Genomic DNA, 12,390 nt, shown 5'->3' on the forward strand with positions numbered 1-12,390 from the left:
TAAGCACATGAAGGCTGGACAGAAGTGGGCACATCATCCTTACAGATAAGATGTAAATGCGGTTAATATGTGTTAACATTACTCTGATTATTTTTAGTTGAAAGCAAAGACGTGTTTTGAAAGGTGCAATTTGAGTAAAGAGATGTTCTGATGGTAACCAGATGTGTGGAAGACCCAGCATGAAAACATCTCCATCTTTTCTTCTTGTGGACTCAGAAGACTCCAGTGCTTTTACTTTGCAGAACCATGGTAGAGTGGTTCAAAATACAAGATATTTTGATTTATTTTAATAAATTTCATTGTTTCACAATACAGTTTCAAATCTCTTGCAATAATTGGTCAATACTTAAAGTCCATCTCCCAAACTTTGAGGGAAAACATTTTTTTTTTTCAATTTTAGAAAAGAATAAACTAGCAAACAGGTAAAGGGAAATGACTGATCTACTGTTACAGAGTAGAAAATACCAAAAGGGCACTATTCTTGGTGTTTAATAACTATGTACATGTGTTACCTTCAAACAAAGCAATTTAATTTAAACAGTTTACTGTTGCATTTTAACTGGTAGTGTGGCTTGCTTTAATTGTTTTCTTCAAATGGTGGTAGTTTGGCAAAATCTTCATCAGGAAGTCAAGTTGGAGAGTCTGTGGCTGTAATGACAATAAAACATTTCAATGAAGAGCATAACATTGCAAAAACAAAATCCTAGAAATGTAGGTAGGCTGGGCGCTCTTGGATAGCTTCACCACTGTTGCTTACTTTCTCCTATTGCAGATAATGGCTCTTTGTGGTTTCATGGAGGCCCAAACCCTTAGAAATGTCTTTCTAACCCTATCAGACTAACAAATGTCAAACACTTAAATTTTCTTAGAGGCAAGATGTGCTGTTCTTGACACATTTTACCCCATTTCATTTTGCTAAATAGGTTCTATTTAAGTGGTTTCTCGATTTGACAGATTAAACAGTAATCAGGGAGGGGTGGCAACCATAGATAATTCATAATTTATCAATGGATGCAATTATATATTCACATGGGAGTAGATTGGTTGGATTGCCTTTTTCCCCTAAATAAAAACCATCTTTTATATTCATAGACAGGTTATCTGTGTCTGGAAATAAAAATGCGATAAAGAAGACAATAAAAAAGTAAGGGGGCACTGTACTCTGTAGTGTTTATACAAGACTGGTTTATTTCTGCTCTTTATGCAGCAATGCAATTATGAAAGTGATATTAGCTGGTTAAACAGTTCAGGTATTTGCTTGAGTAGAGCCTTCAGTCAGCAGCTTAGCAGGCACTAAGCTTGTCAGCTGTAGTTTTAAACCTGCTCTCTTTAACCCAGCAAGCCGACGATGTTCAGCAACAGCTGGGAGAATACCTCCGCAGCACTTTGGTGTAAAAATCGAATCCATGTTTGTTTTCCTTTTTCAACTGTAGATCCCATGAAATGTTAAGATAAGAATAACCATTTTGCCAGGAGTAGAATTTAACAAGAGTCATTGGGGTTAAACAGTGTAAACCTTTTTTCCTCCCCCTCTACTTCTGAACATTTGAACCATCATAAAAATTGGTCAGAGTAGCTAAGTACACATACAAAACTTTCAGTCAGGCAGGGATGTCTAAAAGTAAGGAAAATAGTTTATGTATACCTAGTGGGTAAAGTGGCAGGGGTATAGAATACCGGCTAATTTCAATTGAGATGAATAAACAGTCCCAACAGAAAAATGTATTCATTTATTCCACTGTGACACCAAAATAAAATGATAATCCTACACCTGGAATATTTCTCTGTAACCTGGACGTGCAAAACCATGTGTATCCATACCTGTGGTCTCTCTGTTTGAACTCTCCTCATACATCCAGAGCCATATATGACTGTGTTCTCAGGTATGACCTCACAGGTGTTGACCTGACAGAAGGCTCCAATGATACATCCACTGGTGAGAATCACATTCCTGCCAACGTCAGCTAGACGGCAAGACACAGGAAAAAGAAAATATGGTGAGTAATTCTGTTAGATTTTGATTCCAATAGCTGAATTTGGTAGAGCCCACCTTTAGATTCAATGACGTTGTTGTCACCAATTTTCAAGGCTTGAGATACTGTTTAATAGTTGAGGCAAATCTGGTTTGGAATTATGAAAGCACTTTCAATTATTTATGCACAATAACAGGCACAGGATTGTCAAAAAAAGGATACCACAGCCGACTTCAAACACGTTGTTTGTACCAATGGTCATGGTCTTTGGCTCCACTTCAGAGTCCGGGGTGATGTTTTCTGGATAACTGAAATTTATACAAATGTGTAACATTTTTACCCTTAGGATTTGTTGTAAAGCTCTATCCATATTTAAATTTGATCAATACTTGTAAGATGAGTCTAATCCTCACCTGTTGATGATCAGAGCTTGTTCTTCAATCAGGTTGCCTTCTCCAATCACAATGGGTCCTGCTTCTGCTATAATCCGAGCTTTTGGATGGACCACTGTTCTAGGGCCTGAAACAACAAACAGTTACAGTAAAGACAAATTATAATCCATTTGCAAAATCTCTTGGCTTATGTGTTTGCTACTTTTTTATTTCAAAAGCAGAACATCTTACCAATAGTAACATCTCCTCTGATCTCGCTTTCAACACAGATTACAGCCCCAGCTGCTATTTTGACACTGCGAAAACAGCAGAAGTAACCGCTTAACAATGCTAGCTTAGGGTGCTAATTAGATACTTTTCTTGACACGTTAGAAAAAGCGGTAAAACTGCTTCCCTGTCACCAGTTCTCAATTATTTATAAACGAATAGCAGTTAACCTAATGATTGGACATAAACCTATGCTTACATTACCTTTTCTGTGCGTTTAATTTGTCTGCCATGGCAAGAGCTCCTCTGATGGGAAACTGCGTTGATTCACTCGGGTATCGATTGGAAATCCTTTTCTCCACCCCCTGTGCATGTGCGCATGCGTCTGTCAATGTAATGGCTCCTGCTACACTGTAACACATACCAAACAGCACTGTACTACTAACATTACTTTGCACTACTACTGCTGAAGTGTAAAAAAAAAACAAAAAAACATTCAGGCGTTTTCAGGGAGATACACTTTTAAAACGTATACTAATTTAACTGGCTTAGGAAGCAGTTACCATAGCAACCAACTCTGACTGCTTACAGGAAATAATTTGATCAATATGATGGAGGAGACCTACACTTAAAAAAGGATAACCAAACCACAATTCAAAGGATGTCTTAATAAAGTAGCTAATGTGCCTAAAACGGCACAAAAATAAGTGTTTTAGAAAATGATATACAATGTGACCATTGATCTGTTTATTATTATTATTATTATTATTATTATTATTATTTTATTATTATTATTTCACCATATTAGCGTTATACATTTTTCCCTGTTTATTTTAATTATTATTTCCACTGTATTTTTTTTTATTCAGCTCCTATTTATTTATCCTTCTTGTAGGCATTTGAAAGTAAATGGGGCGTCAAAAAACAACCATATCTGTCACATTGTATACATTACAATGACTCTATTTTTGGTGTGATTGTTGGTCCATTCATTGCTTCATTTGAACATTTATTTAATTTATGTATTTTTAATGTCACTGGGGTTTATTCAAAAAGCATGGAATTGAATTATGTTCAGGTTTGTGGGATTATTTTACCCTCCAATGTGTGTCACACCTGAAAATGCGTTAATCCACTGCCTGAAAAATCAATGTCATAGCCTTTGTTCAACATTTTAACACCTGCTGCCTGATTGCAAAATTGATGCGACAATTTTCTGAACACCGGAACCATTTTTGTCCCTCCACGCTTCCACTATAATATAACAACAAGGAAGTGTAGGAAGTTGAATACATGGCAAAAAAGAAACCAGAAGAAAACCCAAAACGCATATCTTCACATACATCTTCAGCTGCGAGAGAGAAGGCGGAAAAGCGAAAAGAAATGAAGCAACCCAAACAAGCTAATATGTTTTTCCTCGCTGTCATTGTTGTTGTTATTGCCGTTTGCGTAGGACCACTAATGGCTGAAATCTCTGCGCGTAAGTACATGAATGTTGGCAAATAAAATCAGATACATTTATTTGTGGCTTGGTTAGCCCCATAGCTATTTGGCTAATGTTAAGTAAAACTTTTCGCAACCCTTTCTAACTATTTACAACAGTTTTAAGAAATCGTTAACGAGTCACCGCTATGGACTTGAAGAAGGTTGAAACTATTATCTGTCACTAAAGGGGAACATAATCCAAAGAGTTTGTTGTCACCTCCTTTAGCTTGAGAGAAGAACATCTCTAAGTAGGAGACAATTAAGCATACCCTGGATAAACGTCAGGAGATACTTTGACTCGGTCTATCTCTAAAACTGTACAGCAAAATTATGAAATATTTATTCTGGATATAGTCTCATCGACACTTTAAAAGAATCCAAAGACAGTTTATTGCCACCTATTAGGATTTCAGAGAAATACATTTCTGAAAACTACATAGAGTCTGGATTAGCATAAGTACTTTCACTGAATCTGTCTCCAAAAATCCACAGTAAAATAATGAAATATTTATTTTGGGTATAACATAAGTATGTGAAAGCAATAGCAATGTCATAAATACATACTTGACTGTTTCATTTAATTTTTATCCGCCTGCAAGGGCACGCCTAGTGCTCTTTTACCGTAAGCCACCATGTATGTGCGAAGCTAATGTTTAAGAGGTCGAACGGGTTGACCGTATTTCTGAGTTTTGGTTTGGAAACTGAGCCGCAAATATTTGAACTTCCCTCTTAGGGCTATTTATGGATTTACTCAGCATGTGATCAGTGAACTCAGCAGCCATGTACACTGCAGATCTCTCACATGCTTTAGTCCTCCGCACCTTTTTGCTAACTGGCATTTCTTCTACCAAACTGGTTGGAATAGCCCTCTTTCTCTTTAATCTGTACAACCGCATATTTAGGATATTTGTTGATTATATCCTGAAAATCCGAGCATGCGTGCGCGTTTATTTCAGAACAAATCATTGTAAATATTTCTGATGATCTAAGTGGTTTTTATAGTAGCTGTGCACTGATTTTTTTTTTTTTGTTTGTTTGTTTGTTTGTTTTCTACGAAGAACCGAACATAATATGCTAGAACGCTTTAGTTTATTATGTAGAAGCCGATTGTTAATGGATGTCATCTGACCGATTTTCTTCTCTCCAGCTGACTTTGGTCACTCTAAACACGTTGGTTTGAAGATGGATGAGGCTCTTTTGACGGTCATCAATGAGCTGGAGACGAAGATCCTGGTGTTCTGGAGGTCAGAGCGCTGCTACCAGGTAAGCTCCAACCTACCAGTTTATCCAGCTCTTCTTGACTGTCCTGCATCACAAAACTGTCAAAAAAAACAAACATCTGATGCGTTTATTGATGTATTTCCATATGTGCTGCTAGTGTTTGTACCAGCTTCTGGGGGTGGTGCCAGCAGGGAGCAGCCCTGGCCAGCCCGGCTCAGCTGACTTTTCTGTGAGCACACAGCATGAAATAACTCTGCAGCTCAACAGCGCTCCTGAGGCCCAGGAGATCTGCAAGTAGGTCTACACACTGTAGTTCTTTGTGTATGAGAAGTGGCAATGCACTGTCTAATCATCATATGCTTGGTGACAGAACTTCCATATCAACTATTGAATTCAATTGGATATTGACTTTGACACTTGAGCAATTTTAAAGCATTTTTACGAGTTTTAAATATGCATCAACTGGCTATCTATGTTGTCTTGAAAAGTCTTGTCATGTTACAGCCACTGTAGACAATGTATTTTATTTGGCTTTATTTTGGTATTTATTTGATTAATGCTTTTCTTGCTCAGCTTGTTAGTTTAGCTGGACAGCCATATCTTGGTAGGTTTGCAGTTAGGTTACATTCTCTCCTTTTTCAGAGGATGGATTGAACGTTGAATGCAAATGCACTCCACACGTTACAGTTTTTTTATTTATAAACATGTAAAAAAGCTATGCATCTCTCTCCATTAGACTTACAGTTTTGCACTACCTCATGCTCGTCTATCGCAAATCAAATTCCAATAAAATACAAAGAAATTTGTAGTTTTGACACAATTAAATGAAAACATTCTAGCAGTATGACTTGTTTTTTTTATTTTTATTTTTTTTATTTTGCTTGGCATAGTATATACAAAAGCAAGGATAAGTGACAGTCTTTATGAAAGAATTTAATAACCAGTTAAATTTACTGTGTTTGGTTGATGTTTTAATTCCCAGAGTTCAATTCCACTTCGGGGAGCATGGGAACTACTCTCTGTGGATGAAAAACCTCAACAACGTCTCGCTCACTAACTGCTCCCTAGTGACCAATTCAGAGCCTGTAAACAGTAATATGCGTGAGTGTCACACACATGAATGCTTTATTACACTGGGGTCATATAGATGAAGGTTAAAAATTTTGAGCCCTAGAATGAGGCTTGTACAAATAACATTTCTTTACACTAATGTCCCGCTTTTTCCATGCAGCGATCTTGGTTGCTTTTTTTGTCTTTGTGGGACTGGCCTTGATATTTGCCGTCGGATGTAGAGTATTAAGGTGGGGCTGATTTATAATATTTGTCTATTTTATTAAATCATTTCCTAATAAGATGTCGTTTTAAGTCTTGTGTGTGTGTTTTCATGAATAATATTTGCAGTGTTTGGGTAAAAATGTATGTAAATCTCTCAAGCACCAGTCTTTTATTAAGTGCTGTGTTTCTAAGTGGTTCCCAGTAAGCACACTGTGATTCTTGTCTAGATTTGGTGTGGTAAGGGGTTTCGTCCTCAGAATCAGTGGGACCATGGAGACAGAGAGGCTCATTAATTCTGTGAGTGTTTCTCCCTGCAGGGTTTTTTTTTTTTTTTTATTAAATTCCTTTGTGATTTAAGCACCTGATTTTGGGAGAATACAATAAAGTTCACATGTAAACTTACTCCAACCCACCAGGAACTGGGGTCTCCTCGGACAGACGGGCTAGTTACTGACAACATCCTCCCTTCCCCGGCCAACGCCAACAGAAGGCTTCGTTCGCTCGACACGTTCAGAGGGTAACCCTAACCCTTCAGTCCAGCTCTGGTGACACAGCATTAACTAATTTACAACTTTAGCCTGACTTGTCATTTTCATTTTATGTGATTCTCACAACAAAGGAGATATTGAAACAATCATATTATTTTACTCCACTACACTAGCAAACGAACTCAATTCTTGGTGCTACATTGTCATAAAGAAGATACAGTTTAGTTACTTGTTTTTGATTGAAAAAGACAGAGTTTGTGGTCAAACTTTCTGGTATATAGTCCCTTTCAAAAGTATTCCTTCCCCACAAACTTTTTCACAAATTACCTCAACATGCAGTGATATGATAATTTTAATTAGGTGCATTGAAGCAGAGATTTAACACAGGTCTTGAAGGACTAAACTTTTAAAATCTAACCATTTCGTTTAAATTTGCTTATATGTTTGGAGTCACAATGATGCACAATGTTCTGTTGGTCTGTTACACAAATTCACAATAATATACATAATAATATTTGTGGTTTTATTCTGACAATATTTAAGAAGACTCAGGGGGATGTGAATAGTTGCAAGTACACTGAAATGCAAGACACTCTTTATTAAAAGTTTTTTCCATCTTTTCAAATTCCTGTAGGATCTCTTTGGTTATTATGGTGTTTGTGAACTATGGAGGAGGACGATACTGGTTCTTCAGACATTCAAGTTGGAACGGTGAGCCTAACCTTTTAGCTTTCTTCCTTTTTTTATGCTTTTTTCCGTTGTCATCTTGGCTCTTGTTCATTTTGTTGATTTATTTATTGTCCTTCGCTTCACAGGTCTTACAGTTGCTGATCTTGTTTTTCCTTGGTAAGACAAGTTAATTATTTTCTATGAATTTCCCCACTGTGGGACAATAAAGAATATTTCCATGCTATTGTTTTACCTACAATTGTTTCATATGTACACGGGAAGGGTATAAGAGTGTAAGAGTTTTCAGCTCCCAACGTTTGTCCTGGTGGTCCCTTCCAGTTATGTTTCATCTTCTCTCCCTTCACTGCATGTCTCCGTCCTCCACCAGGTTTGTGTTCATCATGGGCACATCCATCGCACTCTCCATCAACTCAATGCTGCGTGGGGGAGCGAGTCGTTCCTCTCTGCTCAAGAAAGTCATATGGAGGAGCGCTCAGCTGTTTCTCATTGGTGTCTTCATCATTAACCCAAACTACTGCCTTGGACCATGTAAGAATAAATGTCTCCAGTGGATGTTGTTTGCCATTTAATATTGATTATTTTTGCTGAATTCAGTCCTAAAGTGTATAAAATTGGCTTTTATAGCTTACATTTGTTGTAGTCTCTCATCTTGTGTCTTTGCCTTAAGTGTATAATTTACTCCACAGTATCGATTGACAACTTGAGGATCCCGGGTGTGCTGCAGCGCCTCGCCTGGTCGTACTTGGTTGTTGCTAGTTTGGACTTACTGGTGGCAAGAGGACATCTGGACATACTCACAACAGTCAGCCAAAAGCTTTGCTTTGCCATCATTATTTAACATTTATTTATATGTTTTAAAGAAATCTTTAGAAAATCTTTAATTTGTTCCAACTGCTAATGAGAATTGTCTGTTTTCCAGGATGCTTGGTGGTCTCCTGGTCTTGATATAATACTTTACTGGCCAGCCTGGGTTTGCGTGCTTCTTATGGAAATTGTTTGGCTGTGCCTCACTTTCCTTCTTCCTGTACCAGATTGCCCAACGTGAGTCAACCAGTGCTTTTGTGCAGCAACAATAAATTGTTGGGTTTTTTTTGTTTGCTAAAAGAAGACATTCTCTCTAAGTGAGAAATGTATACCTCCTCAGGACCTCTGGATGCTTTTACTGCATTAAATTCAGCTTCATTTGTAAACTTCAACAAATATTTTCTTTTGTACAGAATTTTTAGATAACACTGAAGCAGTCAATTCTGCTCCTTTGCCCTATCAGTAACATGAATTTATCCCTTCCTGTTGGTACAGAGGATACCTGGGTCCAGGTGGGATCGGGGATATGGGCCTCCATACGAATTGCACAGGCGGAGCAGCTGGTTACATTGACCGCAGGCTACTGGGAGAACAGCATATTTACCAAAGTCCCTCATCAAAGGTTTGTGCAATGTTTATTTTGTGCTAATTTTATTGTTAGAGATGCACCAAGAAATTTCTACTTGATCAGCCCAGACTGGCAAGTCAGCAATGTTAAAATAAACTTTTCAAATGAGTGAACACACCATCCCTAAGCCCTACTTCTTTAGTGCAACGGCACTAAGAAGACTAAAAGTTGCCTATTCTCAGTATCACTAAGGTGTACAAAAAGACAAGAAACTGTATTTTCTATGATAGGTACAAGCCCTCACAACCACAAACCCCCATTTTCATAGATAAGTGAGTCTAGACAATGAATGGATTGATGGAAGAATGTGGTTTGTATGACATGGTCAAATATCTGCAGTTAAGTCAGGGCTCCTCAGGCAATTGATGACAATGTTCTGATCGGTGCAGCTCTAATTATAAAGACTTACTTCCTAATTGGCCCTCCCACAGTTACACAAATATTACTGAAAAGTGATCTGAATCAGTTTTAGAATATTTACATAAACACCTCTTTGTTGTCATTGTAATATTCAGGTGATTTATGCAACTAAGATGCCTTTTGATCCAGAAGGTGTTTTGGGAAGCATCAACTCTGTCCTTATGGCTTTTCTTGGATTACAGGTTAGTATTTATTTAATACTTTGTAAAAAAAAAAAAAAGTAAATGAATATATAGGATTGTAATATCAAGTAAGTGTTTATAATGCATATATTTTTTGTGCTCAGGCTGGAAAGATACTTTTACACTACAGAGATGTTCCTACAAGTGTTATTTCAAGATTTCTCATCTGGGGTCTCTTACTGGTAAGATAATTACCTATTAACTTTGTACAAACATGAAATAAAACCAGACTAGTAGATCTGAGAACTCACAAGCCGATTATGTTTTCAAAGACACCACATGCACACATACATCCATTTAGGAATAAAGGAGTCACATTTGAGGAAAAGAGAACAAGTTAAAAAGTTACTAAGCTTGAAGAAAAGTAGAAAAAATAATTCTTTGTAATGTGAAAGCACCAAGAATACCCCTTATTTTTCCTCACACAGCATTTACAGTTTGTTTTTTGTTTTTTTGAAAAGATAATGGGCAGTCATGTCTGTGGTGTATTTTGTAAAATTTAAGTTAAATTTGATGTTAGCTCTTATAATACACCATAGGCCATATTAAAACCCCTAAAACTTATAGTAGGTGTACTTTCTTTTAACAACGGTCGTCTTCAATATGCTAGTTTAGCATCTCAGCATGAGTTCATCAGGCTAGGTGATTTAAAAACAATTTCAATATTTGCATTTCTGAAATGACTAATTGTACTGAAAATTATGTTTCCTGATGGTTATTTTTCCTCCCCTCTGGATAATTGACTATTCTTCATCCCTCAGGGAGCCGTATCAGCAGTTCTGACCGAGTGCTCCACAGACAAAGGTTTCATTCCTGTCAACAAGAACTTGTGGTAAGGTTTGCTCCTAAATATTGTAATATGGGAAAGTGTATTCCAAGTGTGGTTACCTTTTTGTGTTGGTTGAACAAATGCTTAAGAACATTCCCCCAAACAATTGTTGTTAATTTTAAAATGTAAATACTTAACATTTTCTGACAATTACGTTTTTTTTTTGTTTTTTTTTTTCTAATTAATTTTCAACTAAGAAAACTCGTAAATTTTGTTCTGTAAACACATCAAACATCAGTGGACTTGTAGACATGCAACCAGTGGAGATATGTATTTATATGAGAAATACTCCTTTATTTTGAGTTCTTTTCCAACCCATGGCCTTTACTTGTATCTGTTCAAGTAGTATTAATTGTGTTATTGGGGTAATCTGATTGACAGTGTTATACTATCAGCCTGCCAAGCCACCCATATTCATTGATTTGCAGTTTCCCATTTTACTTTTAACTAACTTAACAACACCTAATCTGAACATCTTTAATAATTATCTTGTGTCTCTTTGTATCACCTCCAGGTCACTGTCCTATGTGACAACATTGGCTTGTTTTGCCTTTGTGTTGCTTGTGCTGATCTACTACACAATTGATGTTAAGAAATGGTGGTCTGGGGCACCTTTCTACTACCCTGGTGAGCATTTCTGTTAAAAATACAGAACTGAATGGCTAGACTGTATTTATATAATTTGTCGTGATCAAGATAAGCCCATGTACCTGTTTGATGGATTGGGAGCCATTGTGACTGTTCCTTCACTCTCACTCGTTTGCTTGATTTCAGGTATGAACTCCATTCTTGTGTATGTGGGGCATGAAGTGTTTGAGGACTACTTTCCCTTCCGCTGGCATATGGCCAACAGCCAGTCACACGCTGAGCACCTCATCCAGAATATTCTCGCCACATCTTTGTGGGTTGTTATCTCTTACATCCTCTACAGAAAGAGGATTTTCTGGAAAATCTAAAGGACAGCTTACTAAATCAGCAGGAGTGCACAAGCAATGCAAATATATATATATTTTTTTACATCTGAATTGCTGGTGATAACATTTAAAACCATGTGGGAACAGCTATTAATTTACTTTATAAGTACCTTAATAATTACTTTTTTCTAAACTGGTTTGATTTCATCTTACAAAGCAGACATCACCATCGCTTTTCTCATCTTGCATCCTTTGTTAATGATCATTAAACTGCAGGGCCAAAGATGTTTAGCACAAATTACTTTTTTCCCCCCACATTTTTGATTAATATTACCAAGTATATATTTGTTCTCTTTAAATCTGGTTTTCGGTCTCTGAAAACCGAAAAGCAGATTAATGGTTTAGATGGTTTAGTGATTTGGGGTTCTGTAATATACTTTTTTTAATTTTTTTTTAGCTCAAAATTGTAAGATGTTACCCCATTTGTTTTTTAGGGAAAAAACATCTGGGAAGTGAATTCAGGATGCCAGCAGACTTTAATTGATTTCACTACTTGTCATCAAATATTTGAAAAGTCCAGTCATTGACTTGTGCTAGCATGTTTTAAAACAACAATGCTGTTTATTTCCACAAATGTCAGATAGACACATATAAATGTTTTAGAGCACATTTACAAAGAATTAAATGTAAAACATGCTGATTATCCAAATGCTGTCAGATTTTGGTATAAGTGTTCATCTTGTACTTTTTGAATTGATTTTGTCAAACTTTTATACATGGAATTTTTTTTATATTGTTCATAATTTGAAAATTATTTAATAAAGATAATTCAGACTTATTTTGAGTTTAAATGTACATTATGTGGCACCTTACAATTTCTTT

General features: G+C 36.6%; 2 protein-coding genes across 2 annotated transcripts; one reads left to right on the forward strand and one right to left on the reverse strand.

Annotated features, from left to right (window-relative positions):
- Positions 1-393: 393 nt before the first annotated feature.
- On the reverse strand, positions 394-5,273 carry LOC103137785 (dynactin subunit 6). Its single transcript, XM_007551714.2, has 8 exons — positions 5,187-5,273; positions 2,837-2,983; positions 2,597-2,661; positions 2,387-2,492; positions 2,196-2,281; positions 2,051-2,098; positions 1,822-1,964; positions 394-648 (listed from the first exon to the last, which is right to left on the reverse strand). Exons 2-8 carry the CDS (start codon positions 2,863-2,865, stop codon positions 556-558), a joined length of 570 nt encoding a protein of 189 aa, XP_007551776.1. The 5' UTR covers positions 2,866-2,983; positions 5,187-5,273; the 3' UTR covers positions 394-555.
- hgsnat (heparan-alpha-glucosaminide N-acetyltransferase) lies at positions 3,805-12,322 on the forward strand. The gene is made up of 18 exons (XM_007551718.2): positions 3,805-4,052; positions 5,205-5,320; positions 5,436-5,572; positions 6,261-6,379; positions 6,510-6,579; positions 6,781-6,850; positions 6,970-7,070; positions 7,676-7,752; positions 7,857-7,887; positions 8,099-8,259; positions 8,418-8,533; positions 8,651-8,772; positions 9,031-9,157; positions 9,679-9,765; positions 9,870-9,947; positions 10,527-10,597; positions 11,109-11,221; positions 11,369-12,322. Exons 1-18 carry the CDS (start codon positions 3,866-3,868, stop codon positions 11,548-11,550), a joined length of 1,965 nt encoding a protein of 654 aa, XP_007551780.1. The 5' UTR covers positions 3,805-3,865; the 3' UTR covers positions 11,551-12,322.
- Positions 12,323-12,390: the final 68 nt, after the last annotated feature.

Source organism: Poecilia formosa, unplaced genomic scaffold (genome assembly GCF_000485575.1).
Source record: "Poecilia formosa unplaced genomic scaffold, Poecilia_formosa-5.1.2 Scaffold43, whole genome shotgun sequence".
In the NCBI taxonomy this organism is placed as follows: Eukaryota; Metazoa; Chordata; class Actinopteri; order Cyprinodontiformes; family Poeciliidae; genus Poecilia; species Poecilia formosa.

Coding starts and splice junctions, on each gene's coding strand:
- hgsnat (XM_007551718.2), top strand. CDS start 3,866: ATGGCAAAAAAGAAACCAGAAGAAAACCCAAAACGCATATCTTCACAT. Junction 6,580..6,780: donor GTCGGATGTAGAGTATTAAG/GTGGGGCTGATT, acceptor ATTCTTGTCTAG/ATTTGGTGTGGTAAGGGGTT. Junction 9,948..10,526: donor TCATCTGGGGTCTCTTACTG/GTAAGATAATTA, acceptor TTCATCCCTCAG/GGAGCCGTATCAGCAGTTCT.
- LOC103137785 (XM_007551714.2), bottom strand. CDS start 2,865: ATGGCAGACAAATTAAACGCACAGAAAAG. Junction 2,662..2,836: donor AAATTAAACGCACAGAAAAG/GTAATGTAAGCA, acceptor CTGTTTTCGCAG/TGTCAAAATAGCAGCTGGGG. Junction 649..1,821: donor TTCAAACAGAGAGACCACAG/GTATGGATACAC, acceptor TTGTCATTACAG/CCACAGACTCTCCAACTTGA.